This window comes from Amblyraja radiata, chromosome 45 (genome assembly GCF_010909765.2).
Source record: "Amblyraja radiata isolate CabotCenter1 chromosome 45, sAmbRad1.1.pri, whole genome shotgun sequence".
Taxonomy (NCBI): domain Eukaryota; kingdom Metazoa; phylum Chordata; class Chondrichthyes; order Rajiformes; family Rajidae; genus Amblyraja; species Amblyraja radiata.
Genome location: NC_046000.1, coordinates 13,684,223 through 13,711,421, shown reverse-complemented (window position 1 = coordinate 13,711,421; position 27,199 = coordinate 13,684,223). Strand labels below are relative to the sequence as shown.

The window sequence follows — 27,199 nt, the reverse complement described above, 5'->3', positions numbered from 1 at the left end:
GAAGTGGGAGGAAACCGGAGCACCCGGAGAAAACCCATGCGGTCACGGGGAGAACGTGCAAACTCCGCAGTCAGGATTCAGGATCAAACTCTGGTCTCTGGCGATAACTGTGAGGTGGAAACTCTACCGCTGCGCCTCTTCCAGAGTAGAGAATTCCAACGGCTTGGTTCCATCTCTCCATAGATGAAGAAGGGTCTCATAGATACATAGATACATAGAAAATAGGTGCAGGAGTAGAGGCCATTCGGCCCTTCGAACCTGCACCGCCATTCAATATGATCATGACTGATCATCCAACTCAGTATCCTGTACCTGCCTTCTCTCCATACCCCCTGATCCCTTTAGCCACAAGGGCCACATCTAACTCCCTCTTAAATATAGCCAATGAACTGTGGCCTCAACTACCTTCTGTGACAGAGAATTCCACAGATTCACCACTCTCTGTGTGAAAAATGTTTTTCTCATCTCGGTCTTAAAGGATTTCCCCCTTATCCTTAAACTGTGACCCCTTGTCCTGGACCCCCAACATCGGGAACAATCTTCCTGCATCCAGCCTGTCCAACCCCTTAAGAATTTTGTAAGTTTCTATAAGATCCCCCCTCAATCTCCTAAATTCTAGCGAGTACAAGCTGAATCTATCCAGTCTTTCTTCATATGAAAGTCCTGACATCCCAGGAACATGGAATCAGAGACATGAACATCCAATCTGTTCTGGAATATCTGGCAGGCCTCCACTATAATGAGGGGCTCAGTTACAGTACCATCAACTGCGCCAGAAGTGCCCTATCGACTTACCTATGGCAGGGGACAGACCATTACACTGTTGGGACTCACCCACTGGTACAAAACCTATGAGGGGAACCAGATACTCCCTAATATGGGATGTGAGAATAATCCTGAAGATGCTCAGGAATTGGTCTCCAGCAACAGTTCTGTCCCTACACAGACTGACATTAAACAGTCATGCTAATGGTATTGGTCACGGCACAGAGGATATAGTCACTGTAAAAACTAGACTGGACAACATGACTTCCTCAACAGAAAAGATTAAGTTTCATATTTATGAGATAGTAAGCAGAACAGAAAATGGATCAGCAGGCCTCAATATACAATTAGGTCATACCCATCAGATGACTGTCTGTGTATAACAAGACATCTGTCGTTATACATGAAGAAAACTAATATCCTAAGAGGCAATGAAAAGGCACTTTTGGTCAGCCACTAGCAACCACACCAAGAGTGACGGTCCAGACCATCTCAAGATGGCTGAAACAGTTGCTAACACAGGCTGGGGTGGATACTAAATTTTAAAAATCTCTTTCCACCAGGGCTGCAGCTACATCGGCAGCATACAGTTGGATGTACCAATGGACCAAATCCTCAAGGCAGCAGGATGGTCTGGAGGGGAAACATTCCAATTATTTTGTAATAAACCAGTAATGAAACATGGAACGTTTGCAGAAACAATTTAAGTTCTGTAAATTAATTTAAACCCAAAAAAAGGGGTTATAAACTTGTGTTAAACATTTTTATGATTTCAATGTCGAATTCATGTCCAAATTATGTTAACACAATTCCTCCCACAGTCAAGGCAGACGTGATGCATGGACTCGTTCCACAGCATGAAATCACAGAGCTTTAAAATCTTCACGTAGTCACTCACGTGACTCCGAAGTAAAATAGTAAGATTAAACGAGAACTTACCAGTTTGAAGTTTGATCTGTATTTTATGAGGAGTTACGATGAGGGATTACGTGAAGAAGCCCGCCAGGCGCATGCGTGTCATTCTTCAAAGCAGCGGTGTGGAATCACAGATAACTGTAATGACTAAATATAGTAAGATTAGAGAAGAGGTACCAGTTAAGTATATGATCTGGGTGGGAGCGGAGGGCACGTAATCCCTCATCGTAACTCCTCATAAAATACAGATCAAACTTCAAACTGGTAAGTTCTCGTTTAATCTTACTATTTTACTTCGGAGTCACGTGAAGATTTTAAAGCTCTGTGATTTCATGCCGTGGAACGAGTCCATGCATCACGTCTGCCTTGACTGTTGGGAGGATTGTGTTAACATAATTTGGACATGAATTCGACATTGAAATCATAACATTTTTAACACAAGTTTATAACCCCTTTATATGGGTTTAAATTAATTTACAGAACTTAAATTGTTTCTGCAAATGTTCCAGGTTTCATTACTGGTTTATTACAAAATAATTGGAATGTTTTTCCCCTCCAGACCATCCTGCTGCCTTGAGGATTTGGTCCATTGGTACATCCAACTGTATCGCTGCCGATGTAGCTGCAGCCCTGGTGGAAAGAGATTTTTAAATTTTTAGTATCCACCCCAGCCTGTGTTTAGCAAGTTTCAGCCATCTTGAGATGGTCTGGACCGTCACTCTTGGTGTGGTTGCTAGTGGCTGACCAAAAATGTGCCTTTTCATTGCCTCTTAGGATATTCGTTTTCTCCATGTGTAACGACAGATGTTTTATTATACACAGACGGTCATCTGTTGGGTATGACCTAATTGTATATAGAGGCCTGCTGATCCCTTTTCTGTTCTGCTTACTATCTCACAAATATGAAACGTAATATTTTCCTTTGAGAAAGTCATGTTGTCCAGTCTTGTTTTGCAGTGACTGTATCCTCTGTGCCGTGACCAATACCATTAGCATGACCGTTTTAATGTCAGTCTGTGTAAGGACAGAACTGTTGCTGGAGACCACTCCTGAGCATCTTCAGGATTATACTCATATCCCATATATGGGAGTATCTGGTACTCCTCATAGGCTTTGTACCAGTGGGTCAGTCCCAACAGTGTAATGGCCTGTCCCCTGCCATAGGTAAGTCGATAGGGCACTTCTGGCGCAGTTGATGGCACTGTAACTGAGCCCCTCATCGTAGTGGAGGCCTGCCAGATATTCCAGAACAGACGGGATGTTCATGTCTCTGATTCCATGTTTGATACCACTGGGAACCATGGTTGTGTAAGCCAATCGGGTACTACCAATTCCAGATGCAGAGTCTGTTGTATTTCCTTAATACCCGACTGATGAGGCAGGAAAGGAGGGAATGCGTAAATAAACAATTTCCCCTCCCCTCCAATGCAGCGAAAAATGCATCTGTCGCCGCTGCCCCAGGGTCTGGTTCCTGTGTAACATAACTTGATAACTGGGACCTGGTGTCTGCCACTGAATTTAGTCTTCCTGGTAGATAAGTGGTTGATATCCAAATATCTTTCTGGAGACACCATTGCCAATTTGTATGGCCAGATTGTCACATGATGTCGATTTGTTTCCACCCTGTGGTTAATGTATGCTACCACGGTGGTATTGGTATTGGTGGCTCCACACCAATTGTACTGGCATCAGTTTGTAGTACCATGGAAAGGTTACTGACAATGCTTGGATAGGAACAAGGCCAGAGTTATCTATCCACCATTTTAGTTCCATTTTAGCCTGATTGGTAGTTTCACAGATCTGTCAAAGTGACCTGCATAATTTAGAGTGCTTGTTTTTTGCTCTCTGTATGTTTTGGTAATGTAGAGGTCCAAATTGTGTGGCTGGAAAGGCAGCCATCATTATGCCAATTACTTTGGCTACCAATCTGATGGATGGTTTGCTGATGTCAGTGAGGTTTTATAAGCCTCTATTAAATCTGTAGCCTTTCCCTTAGGCAGAGTCCTTTATACTGCTAGAGTTGTCCCATCCAGTTGAATTTAAGTAACATCTGTGGTCACCTCTTATAGGCACTGAATAGTAAGCATCTTTAAAATGATGCTGGCCATTGAAGTAACCTTTGGGAATTAATTGTTAAGCAGTAACAAAGGTATCTATTTTGTTAGATCTATGATGATGCGATGACCATCATCTTTTTGTTTATATATCGGACACGAATTTTAATGGTTCGTGTTGAGTTTTCTCAATTACACCTTTTATGTAAAGCCGCTTCAGTTCAGCTTGCGCTTTTGGTTTCTTTCATCAGAAAGCACGAACATTCGGTTCAGTATATGTTGAACTGGAGGGCTGTACTTGTGTATAAACTCTGTTGTATATCCCTGGATACTGCTTAAGATGTAGATATCGGTTGTTATCATGCTCCATGCATTCAGAAGAGAGTGTAATCTCCACCCAATCTCCGTGCCCACTGTTTGTAAGGAACCAGACCCACCTACCTCCATAGTTAGCGGTGGCAGGTTTACCTTTTTGTAGGTTCTTCGCTGTTGTAGCGCTGGGGTCTGGATTTACGGGTTGGTTGGCGTTGGAGGTCCCGCATCTTCCGAGAAGGCCGGTCTGGGCCACGGCCTAAAAGACTCATGTTTTTGAGTACCGGTCCTTCGAGCTTTCACCAGTTCTGCTGGTGGGTGCGTGGGGGTGCTGGGTTCCAGTAGGTTCTCTTGTTCCTGCACCCCCTTGCACACTTTCTTCTGCGGACCCCTCTTCCAGGTCAGCCCAGAACTGACCCGCAGTGCTTCCCTCTGATGAGGTAGAAGCACTGTGCAGCCCTGAAAGAGGTACTGCTGTGGGTTTATCATAGGGCCCACAGTGACCCGACTCCATCTCCCGGAGTCTGTCACGTTGGAGCAAAGCTCCATACACCGCTTCTTCCCGCTCCAGCGCTCTCGGGCGCTGGCCGCCGGCGGTGATTCAAAGTCGGACTCCTCTGAGTCCACGACCTTGTTTGTTTTTGTGTCTAGCCTTTCCGCCCGGCCGCGTGGATCTGGCCGGTGCGGAGGCGACATCGGGCACAGCTGATCCCACTACGGGTGATCCAAGTGCCGCTGGCTGCTGCTGGCTGCCCGCTGCTCCACGGTCCTCCTTCTCCAGCTTTGTCCTTACTGTCCTTCCGTGGAGTGGATATGGCCGGTGTGGACGACATCTGGCACAGCTGATTCCATCTAGCCCACCAGCTTTGTCGCAGCCCGTTGTTTCTGCACCTGCAATCAGCATGGAAATACAAAAAAGACCGCAGCTCTTACCTGCAGGTCCAAGTTAAAATCATTGCTACGGGTGAGCATCGTTCCATCCCGTCTGCTGCCGTTATTGACTGGTCAAAAGTCAACGGCCCCATTTGAATGGTCTCCCGCCGGGAGCGAGTCGGGGGCGAAAGTCGGGTACAGCTATTCCCATTACGGGAGCCGACTCCGGCCGCAGCTGTAGTCTCCTGTTGCACTTACTCCACCTGGCTTAGCCACGGCAGGAGCGCAATCTCCTTTTGTCCCCTAATATTAAAAAAGGGGACAGAGCACAAATGCAACCCACTGTCTTGGTGGGTTGTTGGCTCCCATTTCCTCCACCCGTTTGGGGTGAAGTTTGGCACTCGCTCCCGTTATGGGAGATAGTGGTGCCGACGTCCGTTGCTGGCTGCCTGTTGCTTTTCAGCGGCAGCTCGGCAGCCTTCCTGCAATGAAGAAAAAGGTAAGGAAATCTCTTAGCTGTGTTGCTGGTTCTCAACCTGCCATTTCGGGAGGAACGTCCTTCCTCCCGCTGTGATTTCCGCAGCTCCACGGACCCATGTAGCGTCCTCGGGGCTGTTGTCCGAGTTTGTCGGACTGACGGCTCCGGAGTCGGAGCTAAAGTCGCACGAACTCCCGCTAAGGGAGACTGTCGTGCCACTGGCCGTTGCTGGCTGCCTGCTGCTTGCAGACTCCTCCCCCGCCAGCTTTCAACAGCCTTCTGTAGAAAAAAGGTAAGTATGGAACGAAGTTCCCTTACCTTACTGTTGCAGGTTCGAATTCCTGCCGTTCGGGAGGAACGTCCTTCCTCCCGACAATGACGAGTTGCAATGCGTGTAGCGCAATGACACGCATCCGCCTGGCGGGCTTCTTCACGTAGTCACTCATGTGACTCCGAAGTAAAATTCCACAGATTCACCACTCTCTGTGTGAAAAATGTTTTCCTCATCTCGGTCCTAAAAGATTTCACCCTTATCCTTAAACTGTGTGACCCCTTGTTCTGGACTTCCCCAACATCGGGAACAATCTTCCTGCATCTAGCCTGTCCGACCCCTTAAGAATTTTGTAAGTTTCTATAAGATCCCCCCTCAATCTTCTAAATTCTAGTGAGTACAAGCCGAGTCTATCCAGTCTTTCTTCATATGAAAGTCCTGCCTTCCCAGGAATCAGTCTGGTGAACCTTCTCTGTACCCCCTCTATGGCAAGAATGTCCTTCCTCAGATTAGGAGACCAAAACTGTATGCAATACTCCAGGTGTGGTCTCACCAAGACCCTGTACAACTGCAGTAGAACCTCTCTGCTCCTATATTCCATTCCTCTTGTAATAAAGGCCAACATGCCATTTGCTTCCTGAATGTTGTTTTGAAGGGGGGAAAAAAATAAAATGGTGAACTCTGGGTTGTAACTGAACAAACTTTGGGTGGTTGATGGAAAAACACGTACCTCCTCGTTCCTTCCACAATTCCTTTTATGCATTGCTTAAAAACGTCCTGGAAAGGCACCGTCAGCTGGCATTTCTGGTGACGAGGAAACAGGGACAATGTCAGATACCAAAGATAAGACACAAAATGGAACTAGCTCCGTTTTTCCAGCACTTTTGTAATACCAGATGTTACCAGGAGGCGGCAGAGTGACAGAAGCGGAATGAAATGAAGATAAGACACAAGGTGCTGGAGTAACTCAGCGGGACGGGCGGCATCTCTGGAGAGAAGGAATGGGCGACGTTTCGGGTCGAGACCCTTCTTCAGACTGACGTCGGTGGGGGGGGGGGAGGGGGAGTCAAGAGTTTTTAATTTTCATATGAAATTCTTGCTTGTTGCAGCACAACAGAATATGTGAATATGTCTGAAGAAGGGTTTCGGCCCAAAACGTTGCCTATTTCCTTCGCTCCATAGATGCTGCTGCACCCGCTGAGTTTCTCCAGCACTTTTGTCTACCTTGTGAATATGTAAACATTGTATAAAACGGGGGAAAAAAAAGTTCAATAAATAACAAATATAATGCAAATGACAAATAATAATATAGTCTTTTGCAGATCAGAGCTCAGAGCTTATTAAGAAGGGTTTCGGCCCGAAACGTTGCCTATTTCCTTCGCTCCATAGATGCTGCTGCTTTTGTCTACCATCGATTTTCCAGCATCTGCAGTTCCTTCTTAAACAAGTAGACAAAAATGCTGGAGAAACTCAGCAGGTGCAGCAGCATCTATGGAGCGAAGGAGATAGGCAACGTTTCGGCCCAAAAACCCACCGGCGCTGTGAGGCGGCAACTCTACCGCGGTGTCACCGGACTCAGGGGGAAACTGGAGCCCTTGGCAGCTCAGCGGGTAGAGCTGCTGCCTCACAGCGCCGGAGACCCGGGTTCCATCCTGACTACGGGTGCTGTCTGTACGGAGTTCGTACGTTCTCCCCGTGACCTGTGTGGATTTTCTCCGAGAACTTCTGTTTCCCAAAGTACGGCCTCCCGAAGGCTGTAGATCGGCCACAGGGGCACACGGCCTTGTTGCACCACACCATGGCAGTAGTCAGCGAGTTAAGGGCCCGTCTCATTTGCCCGCCATTTACGCAACCTCCAAAAACGTGGTCGGCGCGTTGTGACGCAGGGTAGCGTGTGGGCAGCGCTGGACAGGCGCGCGGAGAGGCGTGGAGTGTGGAGTTGAAACATAGACAATAGGTGCAGGAGTAGAGGCCATTCGGCCCTTCGAGCCTGCACCGCCATTCAATATGATCATGGCTGATCATCCAACTCAGTATCCCGTACCTGCCTTCTCTCCATACCCCCTGATCCCTTTAGCCACATCTAACTCCCTCTTAAATATAGCCAATGAACTGTGGCCTCAACTACCTTCTGTGGCAGAGAGTTCCACAGATTCACCACTCTCTGTGTAAAAAATGTTTTTCTCATCTCGGTCCTAAAGGATTTCCCCCTTATCCTTAAACTGTGTGACCCCTTGTCCTGGACTTCCCCAACATCGGGAACAGCATCTAGCCTGTCCAACCCCTTAAGAATTTTGTAAGTTTCTATAAGATCCCCCCTCAATCTTCTAAATTCCAGCGAGTACAAGCCGAGTCTATCCAGTCTTTCTTCATATGAAAGTCTTGACATCCCAGGAATCAGTCTGGTGAACCTTCTCTGTACTCCCTCTATGAGTTGCGCGCGGTACTGCACGAAATCCTCGCGTGCCATCTACGTGACATATCGCATACGCACGCTGACGCATTGGCGTCACACGCTGGCGTCCAGACGTCTCACGTGTATCCCGTGGCGACGCATGGTTACGTTGCCGCGCGCCGCAGGGTATTCTAATGACGTCACGCGCACCAGACGGCACGATGATACGTCGACCTATTTTACAAATGACACGTATATGAGGCGCAAATGTCGGCCCAAGTGGGACAGCCCCTTTACAGACAAAGTCTGACAGATGGTAAGGTCACTTAAATAGACGGGGTCAGAAGGTCATGTGATAGGGGTAGAATTAGGCCATTCAGCCCATCAAGTCTACTCCGCCATTCAATCATGGCTGATCTATCTCTCTCCCTCCTAACCCCATTCTCCTGCCTTCTCCCCATAACCCCCGACACCCGCACTAATCAGGAAAATTGGAGGAACAGCACCTCATATTCCGCTTGGGGAGTCTGCATCCCGGGGGCATGAACATTGAATTCTCCCAGGTACACAAAAATGCTGGAGAAACTCAGCGGGTGCATCAGCATCTATGGAGCGAAGGAAATAGGCAACGTTTCGGGCCGAAACCCTTCTTCAGACTGAAATTGAATTCTCCCAATGTTGTTAGTCCTTGCTGTCTCCTCCCCTTCCTCAGCCTTCGGGCTCCTCCTCCTTTTTCCTTTCTTCTCCCCGCCCCCCCACCCCCGATCAGTCTGAAGAAGGGTTTCGGCCCGAAACGTTGCCTTTTTCCTTCGCTCCATAGATGCTGCTGCACCCGCTGAGTTTCTCCAGCTTTTTTGTGTACCTAAGAATCTATCTATCTCTGCCTTAAATATATCCACTGACTTGTGGCCTCCACAGCCGTCTGTGGCGATGAATTCCACCCTCTGACTAAAGAAATTCCTCCTCATCTCCTTCCTAAAGGAACCTTCCTCCTTTAATTCTGATGCTGTGCCCTCTGGTCCTAGGCTCTCCCACTAGTGGAAACATCCTCTCCACATCCACGCCTTCTGTACGTTTCGACGAGTTCTCCTCCGCTCATTCTTCTGAACCGTGCCTGAACCGACGAGCTAACGTACCAATATGCAGACACCTGGTTGGTCTCTGTTGATGGCGTCGATGAGATCCATCATGGGGTCGAAGGTGAAGCTGTCTGACGTTGTGTAGGGTCCGCAGGCCACCACAACCATCTGCTGCTCCAGACCTGAGGGGGACAGTTCACAGCTCGTTACCCCCGAGTTGCGGGGTTGAAAAGTACCTGGAGCGGGGCCTTACATCGCCCGGTGCGGCTTTAACGGCCCTGGGACTTGCTAGCGCCCGCCGGGGGCTCCAACACCAGGACCCGGAGCGCGGCCTTGCATCGCCCGGCGCGGCTTTAATGGCCGCGGGACACTTACCATCGCCCACCGGGGACTTTGACTCTGACATCGGGAGGAGAATGGGGAGAGATAAGACTTTGCCTTCCATCACAGTGAGGAGGAGATTCACTGTGATGGATGTTTGTGTAAATTGTGTTGTGTCTTGGTTCTTTTTCTTGTGTATGACTGCAGAAACCAAATTTCGTTTGTACCTCAAGAGGTTCAAATGATAACAAATAAATTGTAGTGTATTGTTAACCTCCATCTGAAACCACAGCCTCTGCAGTCCGTCTGTCTTTTTATTGTTTTCTGTCTTGTTTCTATGTAGTTTTTATTGTTTTTTTTGTCGAGGTATGTGTGTGGGGGTGGGGGGGTGGGGGGGGAACTTTAACATCTTTCCCCTGCACGGGAGACCCGACCTTTTCTTTGTCGGGTCTCCGTTGTCGTTGGGGCTGCAACGTGGAGCGGCCTCCAACAGGAATGACCTGGGGCTCCAGTCGCGGAGCTGCGGATCTACTCACCATCACGGAGCTGGCCGAGTCCGGAGCGGGTGTAGCTGTGGTGGAGCGCTGCTGTGACCCGACACCCGGAGATTCGGAAGCTCCTACCGCAGGTCTGTGGACAGTAATACCGGGAGCCCGCGGGTCCCTGGTGGGAGACGGCTTTTCGGGGCTTCCGCAACGGCGACTTCTCCCGCCCGAGTTGCGGGGTTGAAGATTACCTGGAGCGAGGCCTTACATCATCGCCCCGCGCGGCTTGGAATGGCCACGGGACTTTGTGAGCGCCCGCCGGGGCTCCAACACCAAGAGCCTGCCGGGGCTCCAACACCAAGACCCGGTGCTTGGCCTTGCATCACCCGGCGTGGCTTTAATGGCAGCGGGACATTTAACATCGCCCGCCGGGGGCTTTGACTCTGTCTTTGACTCTGACATGGGGGGGAGAGGGGAGTGCAGGGGAGAGATATGTTTTTTTTTGCCTTCCTTCACAGCGAGGAGAAGATGCGCTGTGAAGGATGTTTGTGTAAATTGTGTTGGGTCTTGGGTCTTTTTTGTTTTGTATGTATGGCTGCAGAAACGGCATTTCGTTTGGACCTCAACGGGGTCCAAATGACAAATAAATGTATTGTATTGTATTTCCATGTTTCTATGAAGTCAATTAACCTACAAACCTGTACGTCTTTGGAGTGTGGGAGGAAACCGGAGCACCCGGAGAAAACCCACCCAGGGAGAACGTGCAAACTCCGTACAGACAGCGCCCGCAGCCGGGGTCCCTGGCTCTATGAGGCAGCTAGTGTACTGCTGCGCCAACCTATCTACAGTTTCAGTAATAGCCTTGCTGAAGTCTGAAGAAGGGTTTCAGCCTGAAACGTTGCCTGCCTGAAGACTGCAACAACCAGGTTCAGGAATAGCTACTTCCCCACAGCCATCAGGCTATTAAACCTGGCTCGGACAAAACTCTGATTATTAATAACCCATTTTCTGTTATTTGCACTTTATCAGTTTATTTATTCATGTGTGTGTATATATTTATATTATGGTATATGGACACACTGATCTGTTCTGTAGTCAATGCCTACTATGTTCTGTTGTGCTGAAGCAAAGCAAGAATTTCATTGTCCTATACAGGGACACATGACAATAAACTCACTTGAACTATTTCCTTCGCTCCATAGATGCTGCTGCACCCGCTGAGTTCCTCCAGCACTTTTGTCTACCTTCGATTTTCCAGCATCTGCACAGTTCCTTCTTAAACAAGTAGACAAAAATGCTGGAGAAACTCAGCGGGTGCAGCAGCATCTATGGAGCGAAGGAAATAGGCAACGTTTCGGGCCGAAACCCTGAAGGAAATAGGCAACGTTTCGGGCCGAAACCCTGAAGGAAATAGGCAACGTTTCGGGCCGAAACCCTGAAGGAAATAGGCAACGTTTCGGGCCGAAACCCTGAAGGAAATAGGCAACGTTTCAGGCCAAAACCCTGAAGGAAATAGGCAACGTTTCGGGCCGAAACCCTGAAGGAAATAGGCAACGTTTCAGGCCAAAATCCTGAAGGAAATAGGCAACGTTTCGGGCCCATGGCGGAGCTGGCTTGAAAGCCTCCTCCTTGCACCTATTGTCTATTTTCTATTGTCCAACCCATTTTTAATTCCTGCATTCCACAAGATCATATTTCTAATCACTGAACTGTTGGAACCGCCCAGGAAGTTTGCGACTATAATTGAAAGCACATCTTGGGTTTGAGCTGAGAGCTGAGGAACAGAAGCTGAGAACTCAGACGAAAGACAAGTTGTTTCCACATTTTGATCTGCAGGTGTGTTAAACATCAGAGGAAGTTCAAATTCACCAAGTCAACATGAGCAATCAACAGGTAAATTTGTTTGAATACTTTTAATCTCAACTCTGGTCACTGGGCAGATGCTGGTTATCGATGCTCAGACATATTGTCTCCATCAGTCAGAAAATGTCTGAGCTCAACAACCTACACCCAGAGCCGTGGGAGACTGTGGTCTGCAGACAGTGGGCCGTACTCGATGTGTGTGGGGGGGATTTTACTGAACTTTCCCTTGTTCATATGTGGTCTTCAGAGGACATGGCTGCTGATGCCATGGTGGAGTTGATGCCGGCTGTGATCAGGCACCGACAAATAGCCCAAAGAAGGACGCGTTGTGGCATTTGGCAGTCATCCTCAGTCCTGGACGTAGGGTGATGTGGGGAGCGTGAAGTCAGAGGGTAAAGCGGGCTCTGATTTTAAAGAAAACTAGACAAAGGGGGACCCGTTGGGTCCCTTCCCCTTAACGCGCTGTTGTGTGGGGGGGGGGGGGGGGGGCATGCGGTGTCACACACTCACTAACTACTCCCCTTGATATATTAATATTATTAATTTGGTCCTTTTACCCCATAACCGCCCTATCCACTGACACATAGCCCCCAACTCGCAGGCATGTCTTGAGAGGGAGGAGGGGTAGAGAGTGAGGGCAGAGAGAGAGAGGGGGAAGAGACAGCGAGTGAGAGGGGCAGAGACAGAGAGGGGCAGAGACAGAGAGAAAGAGGGGTGGAGGAGAGGAGGTGGAGGAGAGGGAGGGTGGGTGAGGGAGGGTGGCGGAGAGGAGGGGGGAGAGAGTGAAGGGAGGAGAGAGACATAGGAGGAGAGAGAGAGAGGAGGGAGAGAGAGAGGAAGGGGAGAGAGAGAGGAAGGGGTGAGAGAGAGGAGGGGGAGAGAGAGAGGAGGAGAGAGAGGAGGAGGGGGAGAGGATGGGGGAGAGAGAGGAGGGGGGAGATAGAGAGGACGGGGAGAGAGAGGAGGGGGATAGAGAGAGATGGGGAGAGAGAGGAGGGGGAGAGAGAGAGAGGATGGAGGGAGAGTGGGGAGGGAGAGAGAGGAGAGAGAGAGAGAGGTGGGGGAGAGAGAGGAGGGGAAGAGAGAGAGAAGGGGAAGAGAGAGAGGAGGGAGAGGGAGAGAGAGGAGAGGGAGAGAGAGAGGGGGGGAGAGAGAGAGGGGAGAGAGAGGGGGGGAGGGAGAGAGAGAGAGGGGGGGAGGGAGAGAGAGAGAGAGGGGGGAGAGGGAGAGAGAGAGAGGGGAGAGAGAGGGGGGGGGAGAGAGAGAGAGAGGGGGGGGGCGGCAGCTCGCGGGGGCCCAATCATGAAGGGAAAGTGTTAAACAAAGGGAAAATGGAGATCAAGTGTTTACAGTCAGAGAGTAGAGTAAACAGGAACTTACTCCCATAGGCTGTGCCTGAGGAAGGTGATGGAGATGTTTTCAGGGAGCCAGATAAATGTGAAAGTGAAAGAAACCCAGGTAAGTTATGGCGCATTATAAATTGGCATTTCTGAGAAAGCTTTTGAATTTCCCGTTGAGCAGGTCGAGAGAGAACCCTCAGGACATCTCTCATATTCACTGGAAACGAAGGCTGATATGCAGAGGGAGGTTCCCAAAGAGCTGCAGTTGGGCCAAATTGCCTGTTTTGCTTTCGTTAAGGGAAGTGCACCCACCAGCGTGACTGAGCCGGGCCGGGGGGTGGGGGAGACAGACGATCGGGCCTCCCCGGAGAGAAAGTCGTCCCCTGTGACGGGTAGAGAGGAGAGGGGAGAGAGGAGGTGAGAAGAGGAGGAGCCAGGCGAGTGAGTGGGCTGCGAAATGCGGAGAGAGACAGAAGCGGCCTCTGACTCTCTGGAAACCCACAGCTGGAATGAGCGGGCGGGCATGGGAGGGGCGGGGGCTTCACGAGCTGCACGGGCAGCACAGAGTAGTTTCAGCGCGTGAGGCGCCGCTGACCCCGAGATCTGTAGAACAAAGATCCTATAGCGGAGCTGAACAGAAGAATCTTTGTTCTGCAGAACTTTCTCGATCTTTCTGCGCCTTTTGAAGACCGGGGGGCGGGGGGTGGCTTGGCGAACATACCTCGTGGAAAACTGCGCATGCGCGTGGACAGCAACTGCATTAATCCACGGCGGCGGGGGGCGGGGCCAGGAGGCAGTTGTGCCTTGATTGGTGGGCATGTGGGCATTGTGACGTCAGCAGCAGGGAAGCGGCGATTATTTAAAAAAAAGAGTTTTGTGAACAACTTTATTCAAAATCTGGGGAAATAATTGACTGAATTTAGAGAGGAGTGGATTTTTGAAATCATCAGTTAAACCCCTACCGAAATATGTAAACATCTCTGCGTTTTTGCGTCTGCTTTTCGCGGAGTAACGAATCAAAGGCAAAATAAATGACATACACCCACCCAGTTTTAAAAATAGATAGATAGACAGACAGACAGACAGACAGACAGACAGACAGACAGACAGACAGACAGATAGATAGATAGATAGATAGATAGATAGATAGATAGATAGATAGATAGATAGATAGATGACGTCACCTATATCCTTCGCTCCATAGATGCTGCTGCACCCGCTGAGTTTCTCCAGCAATTTTGTGTACCTTCGATCTTCCAGCATCTGCAGTTCCTTCTTGAACACTAGTTAGATAGATAGATAGATAGATAGATAGATAGAGATAGATAGAGATAGATAGAGATAGATAGAGATAGATAGATAGATAGATAGATAGATAGATAGATAGATAGATAGATAGATAGATAGAGATAGATAGAGATAGATAGATAGAGAGATAGATAGAGATAGATAGATAGAGAGATAGATAGAGATAGATAGATAGATAGATAGATAGAGATAGATAGATAGATAGATAGATAGAGAGATAGATAGATAGATAGATAGATAGATAGATAGATAGATAGATAGAGAGATAGATAGATAGATAGATAGATAGATAGATAGAGATAGATAGATAGATAGATAGATAGATAGAGATAGATAGATAGATAGAGATAGATAGATAGATAGATAGATAGATAGATAGATAGATAGATAGATAGATAGATAGATAGATAGATAGATAGATAGATAGATAGATAGATAGATAGATAGATAGATAGATAGATAGATAGATAGATAGATAGATAGATAGATAGATAGATAGATAGATAGATAGATAGATAGATAGATAGATAGATAGATAGATAGATAGATAGATAGATAGATAGATAGAAGCAAAACAGGCAATTTAGCCCAACTGCAGCTCTTTGGGAACCTCCCTCTGCATATCAGCCTTCGTTTCCAGTGAATATGAGAGATGTCCTGAGGGTTCTCTCTCGACCTGCTCAACGGGAAATTCAAAAGCTTTCTCAGAAATGCCAATTTATAATGCGCCATAACTTACCTGGGTTTCTTTCACTTTCACATTTATCTGGCTCCCTGAAAACATCTCCATCACCTTCCTCAGGCACAGCCTATGGGAGTAAGTTCCTGTTTACTCTACTCTCTGACTATAAACACTTGAACTCCATTTTCCCTTTGTTTAACACTTTCCCTGTCGTTAACTTTGGATAAATATTAAATAAATGGAAACCTTCTGGTCTGAGCCATCGTTTGCATCGTTGTCAGGGGGTCTTCAGATGGTCAGAGAAGCAGACATGGAAAAGTAACGGGCGATTTAAAAAAAAGAATGAGACAAAAAAGCTAGTTTCAGCTTTCTCAATGAAACGCAGGAACAATTAAGCGGTTGGAAATGATTAACAACTGAATGTGGGAAAAGTTGGGGTTTGACATCCACAAACACTGAATTCACACCGGAGTTTATTTGATCGCTGCTTATTGTGTGGGAGAGGGTAGACACACTGCCCAGCACCACACGACTGAACCACGATGGTGCAAGGATTATAGAATATCCATTTCTAACAAAGGAGGCTGCACTAATTCATTGCCCAAAGCCAGGATCAAACACCAATCTAAAATTAAATAAACCATATTTACAGTTTATTCCTCATCTTGCTTTTGTTGCCAGATAACCGGGCGTCCTTGACTCTTTTAACTCCATCTCGGTTTCTGTTTCTGAAGCCTTCTATTTTCTCTTATTTAAGCCATCTCTCATCATCTGTTCCCTCATGAAAACTGTTGCAGGCACTCTGTGAATCCTGTGTGGATTCATCTGATCCCATTTTACCTTTCCCCATTTCACTACCCTCAGCCCTAAATCACCAGAGATCAGTACATTCTCTGGCAAGATGCTGAGAATTGTTGATCAGCAGACAGATGCAGTGATTTCTACAACCAGGACAAGTGAAGATCAACGGACAAAATTAAATAAATGTGAAATATTGACCTTAAGGTCAAGAGGGCTGGATCACAAATAGGAATTATCTTACAGTATTGGCAGATTGATCTAAATTAGTTCCCCCTTCTTGGGTACACTGCTGCACAGATTCACCAGGTAAATATTAAGACGAAGATTAATATCAGGACAAAGTATGAAGAGCTGGTCATAGACTGCCGTAAGCAGGGCTGGAAGGCAAGGTGTATGCCCATAGCGGTTGGCTGCAGAGGTTTTGCAGGGCAATCGCTCTACAAAGCCTTGAGTGCACTGGGCATAAACGGAGTGGCGAGGAGAAAGGCCATCAAGAACACCACAGAGGCAGCAGAGAAGGCCTCGAGATGGCTCTGGATCAGGAGAGAATGTCCATGGGGAGGAGCGAATGGCACCTTAACACAAGTCGTGGTCTGATCAACCACGGCTGGGTCGCCTGGGCGAGGGTGTCTGATGTTGAAAGACCCGAAGCACCCAATGACCCCAGGTTACATCACTGATGATGTGTTCAGGAGCATCAATAGGTGTATTTTTAGCAAAAGGCAAAAAAACAATCACAAGTACAAAGTGCACAGATTTGATTTGCATTCCTGCAGGTACAAATGATTCATGAAATATTATTATGTTGTTGGGTTTGTTGTATTGAACCCTAACCATCAGAATCCAAATCACTACAAACATCAGGTATTATCACAACGTTTAGCGGGTACTATCGCAACATTTCAGAAACATTTAGACAAGTACGTGGATAGGACACGTTTAGAGAGATATGGCCAAAGGCAGGCAGGTGGGACATGTTAGTCAGTGTGGGCAGGTTGGGCCAAGGGCCTGTTTCCATGCTGTATGATTCGATGAAAATATCACTACATTTATTAACATCTGATGTTGATTTCTAAAGTGATACCGATCTTATTTCCAGTCTGGTTTCAAAGCAAAACCTGGAGATTTGATTGAAATACCTCGAACACTTGGGTATAAACACTGGGCCATCTACATTGGACATGGTGACATCGTACATTTAGCTTCAGGTAAAAGCTGTTCACTTTTTTTCTCCTATTTAACATGTTTTGCATTGTAGACTTCTCTGCCCAAGTGTCATTCAAGCCGTACCAGGGATACTATCAGTCCTGATAAAGACCCTTTCATATCTATTCTAGATGGAGCAAGTGGAGATGTGAGTTTTCGCTTCTCTAGCTCGGCAGATGTTGCTGTGATTAAGAAGGAGCCTCTCACTGAGGTAACTAGAGGTGATCCCTGCTATGTCAACAACCGTTCAGACACAAGGTTTGAAGCATTACCCGTGGACAAGATAATAAACAAGGCTAAACAAAGCATTGGACAGAAAGTGTATTACGATGTTCTAAAACAAAACTGTGAACATTTTGTAAACGCACTTCGATATGGTAAAGAGATTTCGTACCAGGTAAGTGCAGAAACATAAGACCATAACATATAGTAGCAGAATTAGGCCATTCGACCCATCAAGTCTATACTGTCATTCAATGATCTATTTTCCCCTCTCAAACCCATTCTCCTGCCTTCTCCCCATAACATCTGATGCCCAACCTACTCTAAGAACCTATCAATCTCTGCCTTAAAAATACCCAATGACTTGACTTTCATCGTCGCCTGTGGCAATGAATTCCACAGATTCCCCACCCATTGGCTCAAGAAATTTCTCCTCATCTCCATTTAGATTTTCAGAGGCCGTAATGTTTGGTCCAAGACTCTCCCACTACTGAAAACATACTTTACATATCCACTTTATCCAGGCCTTTCATTATCTGGTAGGTTTCAATGACGTCCCCCCCTCCTCATCCATCTAAACTCCAGCGAGTGCAGGCTGAGAGGTCAAAGCCATCAATTCCCTCGTCCAGATAATAACCTGGACAGAAAACCATTGAGGGGCCTGAGATGTCTTTGGCCCTCCAAATGTATGGGACATGATGGTTCAAAGGCGTTACATATTCAGTGGCTGGTTTGTGTACATTTGGCAGTGAAGGATACAACTCACTCCACTGGGTGATGACTGGGGTCAAGTTTAGAGCAGAATTGTATTGCAAACCAAGTCACACATGGGAGAGCAGGAAATAGAGGGATATGGATCAAGAACAGAGAGCTGAGATCAGTTTAACTATGCATCATGTTCGGCACAAGCAATGTGGGTCGCAGGTCCCATTTCTGTGCCGTACTCTTCTGTGTTCTATCTTCTTGAGGGAAGGGGAGGCAAAGGTACCGTGGGCAGGTCACCAGAAGTCATGTCATCGATGACATGTTAGGATGTTTAAGAAAGAACTGCAGATGCTGGAAAAATCGAAGGTAGACAAAAATACTGGAGAAACTCAGCGGGTGAGGCAGCATCTATGGAGCGAAGGAATAGGTGATGTTTCGGGTCGAGACCGTTCTTCAGACTGTCACCTATTCCTACGCTCCATAGATGCTGCCTCACCCGCTCAGTATCTCCAGCATATTTGTTAGGATCACACAATCACTTGGAACATTTTTGCTGTGGAATCCATGACTAAACATATTTTTTTCCCCACAGGCTAATGATGTAAACCTTGTTATTGGTGTAGGGTCCATCGCCACTGCAGCTGTAGTGGGTGTCGGTGCCATTCTTGCCTTTCTTTGGAATGTGGGGCATCATAAACAATGAAGGCTCATGAATAACAGAGTGTGCTGGATTCCTAATTAAAGCATTTAATTAACCCATTGACTGAATTGTGGTCACTGCTGATATATGGGAACTCTACTACAGTATCTTTCTTCAGTCCCTCACAGGGTTTATTAAATCTGATCACAACACTGCTATGATTCAGGAAGACAGATTTCAAAGTCAAACCACTTCACATCAAGCCTACCTTGTCATGGTGGTACACAAGCAGGGTGGACATATGGTGGTACACAAGCAGGGAGAAGAATAGATCAGAGGTGTTACAGTTGAATAAAGCGGACTATGGAGCCATGAGGGAGGAGCTGGCCAAAGTTGACTGGAAAGATACCCAACCAATGGCAGGTATTTCTGGGAATAATACAGAAGATGCAGGATCAGTTCATTCCAAAGAGGAAGAAAGATTCCAAGGGGAGTAAGGGGTGACCGTGGCTGACAAGGGACGTCAGGGACAGTATAAAAATAAAAGAGAAGAGGTACAACGTAACAAAGATGAGCGGGAAGCAAGAGGATTGTGTAATGTTTAAAGAGCAACAGAAGATAACTAAAAAGACAATACGGGGAGAAAAGATGAGGTACGAAGGTAAGCTATGTAGAGAATATAAAGGAGGATAGTAAAAGCTTCCTTAGGTATGTGACGAGGAAAAAATTAGTTAAGACCAAAGTTGGGCCCTTGAAGACTGAAAAAAGTGAATTTATTATGGGGCACAAGGAAATGGCAGATGAGTTGAACAGGTACTTTGGATCCGTCTTCACCAAGGAGGATACAAACAATATTCCTGATACACTAGTGGCCAGAGGATCTGGGGTGACGGAGGTACTGCAGGAAATCCACATTAGGCAGGAAGTAGTGTTGGGTAGACTGATGGGACTGAAGGCTGATAAATCCCCAGGGCCTGATGGTCTGCATCCCAGGGTACGTAAGGAAGTGGCTCTAGAAATCGTGAAAGCATTGGTGATAATTTTCCAATTTCTATAGATTCAGGATCAGTTCCTGTGGATTGGAGGGTAGCTAATGTTATCCCACTTTTTAAGAAAGTCGGGAGAGAGAAAACAGGGAATTATAGACCATTTAGCCTGACATCGGTGGTGGGGAAGTTGCTGGAGTCAATTATAAAAGATGAAATAGCGGCACATTTGGATAGCAGTAACAGGATCGATCTAAGTCAGCATGGATTTACGAAGGGGAAATCATGCTTGACTAATCTTCTGGATTTTTTTGAGGATGTAACTAGGAAAATGGACAAGGGAGAGCCAGTGGATATAGTGTACCTGGACTTTCAGAAAGCATTTGAAAAGGTCCCACATAGTAGATTAGTGGGCAAAATTAGGGCACATGGTATTGGGGGTAGAGTGCTGACATGGATAGAAAATTGGTTGGCAGACAGGAAACAAAGAGTTGGGATTAACGAGTCCCTTTCAGAATGGCAGGCAGTGAGTGACCAGTGGGGTACCGCAAGGCTCGGTGCTGGGACTGCAGCTATTTACAATCTATATCAATGATTTAGATGAAGGGATTCAAAGTAACATTAGCAAATTTGCAGATGACACAAATCTGGGTGGCAGTGTGAACTGAGGAGGATGCTATGAGAATGGAGGGTGACTTGGACAGCTTGGGGGAGTGGACAGATACAGTTTAATGTGGATAAACGTGATGTTATCCACTTTGGTAGCAAAAATAGGAAGAAAGATTATTATCTAAATGGTGTCAAGTTGGGAAAATGGGAAGTACAACGAGATCTGGGGGTCCTTGTTCATCAGTCAATGAAAGTAAGTATGCAGGTACAGCAGGCAGTGAAGAAAGTGAATGGCATGTTGGCCTTTATATCAAGAGGAGTTGAGTATAGGAACAAAGAGGTCCTTCTGCAGTTGTACAGGGCCCTAGTGAGACCACACCTGGAGTATTGTGTGCAGTTTTGGTCCCCTAATTTGAGGAAGGACATTCTTGCTATTGAGGGCATGCAGCGTAGGTTCACCAGGTTAATTCCCGGGATGGCGGGACTGTCACACGCTGAGAGAATGGAGCAGCTGGGCTTGTACACTCTGGAGTTTAGAAGGATGAGAGGAAATCTTATTGAAACATATAAGATTATTAAGGGTTTGGACACGCTAGAGGCAAGAAACATGTTCCCGATGTTGGGGGAGTCCAGAACCAGGGGCCACAGTTTAAGAATAAGGGATAAGCCATTTAGAACGGAGACGAGGAAACACTTTTTCTCGCAGAGAGTTGTGAGTCTGTGGAATTCTCTGCCTCAGAGGGTGGTAGAGGCCGGTTCTCTGGATACTTTCAAGAAAGAGTTAGATAGGGCTCTTAAAGATAGCGGAGTCAGGGGATATGGAGAGAAGGCAGGAACGGGGTACTGATTGGGGATGATCAGCCATGATCACATTGAATGGCGGAGCTGGCTTGAAGGGCCGAATGGCCTCCTCCTTGCACCTATTTTCTATTGTCCAACCCATTTTTAATTCCTGCATTCCACAAGATCATATTTCTAATCACTGAACTGTTGGAACCGCCTAGGAGGTTTGTGACTAGAATTGAAAGCACATCTTGGGTTTGAGCTGAGAGCTGAGGAACAGAAGCTGCGAATTCAGACGAAAGACAAATAGTTTCTACAGTTTGATCTGCAGGTGTGTTAAACATCAGAGGACGTTCAAATTCACCAAGTCAACATGAGCAATCAACAGGTAAATTTGTTTGAATACTTTTAATCTCAACTCTGGTCACTGGGCAGATGATTATTATCGATGCTCAGACATATTGTCTCCATCAGTCAGAAAATGTCTGAGCTCAACAACCTACACCCAGAGCCGTGGGAGACTGTGGTCTGCAGACAGTGGGCCGTACTCGATGTGTATGGGGGGGATTTTCCTGAACTTTCCCTTGTTCATATGTGGTCTTCAGAGGACATGGCTGCTGATGCCATGGTGGAGTTGATGCCGGCTGTGATCAGGCACCGACACACACCGACAACGAAGGACGCGTTGTGGCATTTGGCAGTCATCCTCAGTCCTGGACGTAGGGTGATGTGGGGAGCGTGAAGTCAGAGGGTAAAGCAGACTCTGGTTTTAAAGAACATTTATAGCAGCAAAAGACAATTTGGCCCAACTGCAGGATTTTATGCTCTTTGGGAACCTCCTTCTGCATATCAGCCTTCGTTTCTGTTAAATATGGGAGATGTCAGCGCTTTCTCTCGAGCTGCTTAATGGGAAATTCAAAAGCTTTCTCAGAAACACCAATTTATAATGCGCCATAACTTACCTAGGTTGCTTTCACTTTCATATTTATCTGGCTCCTTGAAAAGATCTCCATCACCTTCCTCAGGCACAGCCTATGGGAGTAAGTTCCTCTTTACTCTACTCTCTGACTATAAACACTTGAACTCCATTTTCCCTTTGTTTAACACTTTCCCTGTCGTTAACTGGATAAATATTAAATAAATGGAAACCTTCTGGTCTGAGCCATCGTTTGCATCGTTGTCAGGGGGTCTTCAGATGGTCAGAGAAGCAGACATGGAAAAGTAACGGGGCGTTTTAAAAAAAGAATGAGACAAAATATCTAGTTTCAGCTTTCCCCATGGAATGCAGGAACATTTAAACCCCTGTCCCACGGTGTGAGTTCATTCCAAGAGTTCTCCCGAGTTTGCCCTGATTCGAACTCGGAGATTTACGGTAATGTCCACTCGTCGGTACTCGGGGCTCTCGTGGACATTTTTCAACGTGTTTTCACAAGTCTTCCCGTGCTTACCTGCCATTAGCGAGTCTTCCTGAGTACCCGGCGTTGGCGTTACGAGCTGCTAAGAGACGTCCCCGAGCTCCGACGTACCCGCTACGTTCATTCTCCGTGCTTACCACGAGTTTGATTTTGTTTAAACTCGGGAGAGCTCTTGGAATGAACTCGTACCGTGGGACAGGGCTATTAGGCAGTTGGAAATGATTAACAACTGAATGTGGGAATAGGTTGGGGTTTGACATCCACAAACACTGAATTCACACCTGAGTTTATTTGATCGCTGGTTATTGTGTGGGAGAGGGTAGACACACTGCCCAGCACCACCCGACCGAACCACGATGGCGCAAGGATTATAAGAACATCCATTTCTAACAAACGTGGCTGCACTAATTCATTGCCCAAAGCCAGGATCAAACACAAATCTAAAATTAAATAAAAGTCGACGTGCAACACTCGTTGGACCGGCAGGAAACAGAAGAATACCCATGACCATGGAGGTAGGTGGGTCTGGTTCCTACCAGTATATAGAGCTACAGTGCTGGGCAAAAAACGTTTGACATAGATTCAGCCTATTATCATCACTAACCCTACGTCAGTTATCCAAACAGATGCCAGTGCTCAAGACTGGGGAGCACCTAACTCTATATCCAGCACAAGTAGTAGATGGACTAACCCAGAATCATCGTTACCACTTACACTGGGCATTAATCTTTGTGTGCAAACCTGTTTTATTTGCAGGAAAGATTTTACAGACTGCAAATATTTAATTTAAGCCCAGGGGAACAATTTAATTTCTTTGTTGTTATTGTTAAAAAATACCATTGTGTTTTTCTACAAACAGATTCATTGGTTGATTACGATAAAACACTTCCTCCCTCATAGACTTCGGCAGTGATGTAGTAATAACTGTTACACGGTTTGAAATCACAGAGCTTTGAAATCTTCACGGATGATTTGCATTTTATTCCTCATCTTGCTTTTAACTGAGTGTCCTTGTCTCTTATAGCTCCACCTCGGGTTCTGTTTCCTATGGGCCTGTCCTACATAGGTGATTTTTCAGCGGATTGCTGGCGACTATCAAGTTGCTGGCAGTCGCCTGAAAAACCGGAAACTGGAACGGTGACTGTCAGGGTGGAACACACACATACATACATCGCTTCCTGCACCAGCCCGTTATGCAGGCGGGGGACAGGGCAAGCGGGGGGAGCGCAGTCTGAGTGAAATTCACACGGTGCAAAGCCTAGGTGATACGGACACACACCGCGTTGAACAGGAAGGTTAGCGCTGTAATTAAAACGGCTAGGCACAGTGTACGGTAAGTCCTTTAAAAGAGGGGGGGAAAGGAGTGGAGACAACTTTTAAGAAACCAGAGATACACAGCTGTGAAGCTCGGCGGACATTTAACATTACCAGTTGGTTATCCTTGGTTCTGAAAATGACTGCTTAGCTTTTTTTCCCCAATGAGCCAAAGAAATTCACCAGTCAGCACCGGCTACAACCTACAAGAACATAGGAGAACCTTCGACCTCCTAGCAACCCACCTACGGCTCGAGAATTCTCGCTACGCTCCTGAAAAATTTGTGGCGACCATAATGAGGCCGCGACTAGTTCCCAGAATGCGGGAACTCCTCACAACCATGAAGGCGACTCCCTGGCAACCACCCGCGAACATGTGGTGACCATGCGGCGACTGCATAGTCTCCTGCAGTCGTCTAAAAAGTCGCTTAAGTGGGTCAGGCCCATAGCCTTCTATTTTCTCTTATTTAAGCCATCTCTCATTGTCTGTTCTCTCATGAAAACTGTTGCAGGCACCTGTGAATCCTGTGCGGCTTCATCTGATCACATTTTACTTTTCCCCATTTCATTACCCTCAGCCCCAAATCACCACAGATGAGTACGTTCTCTGGCAAGATGCTGAGATTTGATGGTCAGGAGACAGATGCAGCAATTTTTCTACCAGGACAAGTGAAGATCAACGGACAAAATAAAAAATAAGTGAAATATTGACCTTTAGCTCAAGAAGGCTGGATCACAAGTAGAAATTATCTTACAGTATAATTGGCAGATTTAACTAAATTAGTTCCACCTTCTTGGGTACACTGCGGCACAGGTTCACCAGGTAAATATTAAGGCAAAAAAACAATCACGAGTACAAAATGTACAGATTAGATTTGCACTCCTGCAGGTACAAAAGATTAATGAATTATTATGTTGTTGTGTTGTGTTCTTTTTGGCCGTATGGTAACTCAAATCTCACTGTACCAATTGGTGCATGTGACAATAAATGCAACTTGAACTTGAACCAAGTTGAACATCAGAATCCAAATCGCTACAAACATCAGGTATTATCACAACGTTTAGCAGGTACTATAGTAACATTTAAGAAACATTTAGACAGGTACATGGATAGGACAGGTTTAGAGAGATATGGGCCAAAGGCAGGCATGTTAGTCAGTGTGGGCAGGTTGGGCCAAGGGCCTGTTTCCACGCTGTATGATTCGATGAAAATATAACTACATTTTTTAACATCTGGTGTTGATTTCCAATGTGATCCCCATCTTATTTCCAGTCTGCCTTTAATGCAAAACCTGGAGATTTGATTGAAATACCTCGAACACTTGGGTATAAGCACTGGGCCATCTACATTGGACATGGAGATGTCGTACATTTAACTTCAGGTAAAAGCTGTTCACTTTTTTTCTTGTATTTAACATGTTTTGCATTGTAGACTTCTCTGTCCACGTGTAATTCATCCCATACCAGGGATACTATCAGATGATAAAAGACCATTTAATATCTATTCTAGATGGTGCAAGTGGAGATATGAGTACTCGATTCTCTAGGTCGGAAGAGATTGCTGTGATTAAGAGGGAGCCTCTCGCTGAGGTAGCTGGCAATGATTCCTGGAAAGTCAACAATAGATCGGACATAATATGGAATCCATTACCCGTTGACAAGATAATAAAAAAGGCTAAAAAAAAGATTGGATGGAAAGTGCATTACAATGTACTAAATTCAAACTGTGAACACTTTGTTAATTCACTTCGGTATGGTATAGAGATATCATTTCAGGTAAGTACAGTATATAATCTGTGAATCTGTGGAATTCTCTGCCACAGAAGGTAATTGAGGCCAGTTAATTGGCTATATTTAAGAGGGAGTTAGATGTGGCCCTTGTGGCTAAAGGGATCAGGGGGTATGGAGAGAAGGCAGGGATGGGATACTGAGTTGGATGATCAGCCATGATCATATCGAATGACGGTGCAGGCTCGAAGGGCCGAATGGCCTACTCCTGCACCTATTTTCTATGTTTCTATAACGTGGACATAAAGTAATTGTTCTTTGAGATTGCTTTGGGGCCTGGTCCTCCAGTTAATGATGGTACAAGGGTGTTATATGTATCCAATGCCTCTACTTCCTTAGAAGTTTGGCATGTCCCCTACAACTCTCACCAACTTCTAGATGCACCATAGAAAGTATTTTACCAGGATGCATCACATCTTGGTTTGGGAACAGCTCCATCCAAGACCGCAAGAAATTGCAGCAAATTGTGGAGGCAACTCAGACCATCAGACAAACCAACCTCCCTTCTATTGACTCCATTTATACCTCACGCTGCCTCTGCAAGGCCATTGCAGCATAATCAAGCCCGTCACACCCTCTTCTCCCCTCTCTCATTGGGCAAGAGGTACAGAAGTGTGAAAACGCGCACCTCCAGATTCAGGGACAGTTTCTTCCCAGCTGTTATCAGGCAACTGAAGCATCCTACCACAACCAGAGAGCAGTGCTGAAATACTATCTACCTCATTGGTGACCCTTGATAGGACTCTGCTGGCTTTACCTTGCACTAAACGATATTCCCTTATTGTGTATTTGTACACTGTGAACGGCTCGATTGTAATCTGCTGACTGGATAGCACTATACAAAAAGCTTTTCACACTGCCTCAGTACATGTGACAATAAACTGAACTAATGTTTACTGGCTGGTTTATGTATATTAGGCCATGAGATCAAACTCACTCCACTGAGGTGGGGATTGGGGTAAAGTTTAGACCAAAATAGAAATGCCGGCTGAGTCACACATTGAAGGGAAGGGGCGGCAAAGGCACAAGGGGCAGTCACCAGAGGTCATGTCATTGATGACATCACTTCTTCTTGCGTATGGCATGTACAGCCTAAAGTTGTAGGACAACTTGTTCTATTTGATCTTATTTGATTGTGCACGCCGGGTTGATTGCATTCGTTGACACAGGGCGGACCACGTGAAGGTTACAATCTCCCACCCCGATGACATAACTTAGAATTACGGGTAGATAAAAATGCTGGAGAAACTCAGTGGGTCCTCGAGGCAGCATCTGTGGAGGGAAGGAAAAGGTGACGTTTCGGGTCGAGAATCTGGTCGACAAATTTGGTTAGAATCGCAGTCACTTGAAACATTTCTACTGTAGAATCCATTACTATACTTGAAAATATCTTTTTTTTCTCCACAGGTTATTAAAACATACTGCTTCTTTGGTGCAATGGCCATCATCAACCCTGTTGCTGCTGTTGCTAGTGCTGCAGTTGGTGCCACCGCCATTCTTAAAGGTTTGCCTTGTGCGAGCACATCATTGAAAAGCACAGCTAAAAAATAACGGAGAGCGCTGCGTTTTTATTAAAGCATTAATCAACC

The 27,199-nt window shown here is 46.4% G+C and overlaps 2 protein-coding genes across 2 annotated transcripts; both read left to right on the top strand.

The window, feature by feature from the left end:
- Positions 1–1,792: 1,792 nt before the first annotated feature.
- Positions 1,793–27,199, top strand: LOC116968644 (phospholipase A and acyltransferase 3-like). The gene is made up of 7 exons (XM_033015412.1): positions 1,793–1,802; positions 13,149–13,153; positions 13,712–13,720; positions 21,339–21,481; positions 25,096–25,204; positions 25,333–25,598; positions 27,018–27,199. The coding sequence occupies exons 4-7, from the start codon at positions 21,467–21,469 to the stop codon at positions 27,159–27,161; spliced, it is 534 nt and encodes a 177-aa protein (XP_032871303.1). The 5' UTR covers positions 1,793–1,802; positions 13,149–13,153; positions 13,712–13,720; positions 21,339–21,466; the 3' UTR covers positions 27,162–27,199.
- Positions 11,647–18,831, top strand: LOC116968645 (phospholipase A and acyltransferase 3-like). The gene is made up of 4 exons (XM_033015413.1): positions 11,647–11,841; positions 17,042–17,150; positions 17,280–17,545; positions 18,668–18,831. Exons 1-4 carry the CDS (start codon positions 11,827–11,829, stop codon positions 18,776–18,778), a joined length of 501 nt encoding a protein of 166 aa, XP_032871304.1. The 5' UTR covers positions 11,647–11,826; the 3' UTR covers positions 18,779–18,831.

Coding starts and splice junctions, on each gene's coding strand:
- LOC116968645 (XM_033015413.1), top strand. Junction 17,151..17,279: donor CATCGTACATTTAGCTTCAG/GTAAAAGCTGTT, acceptor TATCTATTCTAG/ATGGAGCAAGTGGAGATGTG. Junction 17,546..18,667: donor GTAAAGAGATTTCGTACCAG/GTAAGTGCAGAA, acceptor TTTTCCCCACAG/GCTAATGATGTAAACCTTGT.
- LOC116968644 (XM_033015412.1), top strand. Junction 25,205..25,332: donor TGTCGTACATTTAACTTCAG/GTAAAAGCTGTT, acceptor TATCTATTCTAG/ATGGTGCAAGTGGAGATATG. Junction 25,599..27,017: donor GTATAGAGATATCATTTCAG/GTAAGTACAGTA, acceptor TTTTCTCCACAG/GTTATTAAAACATACTGCTT.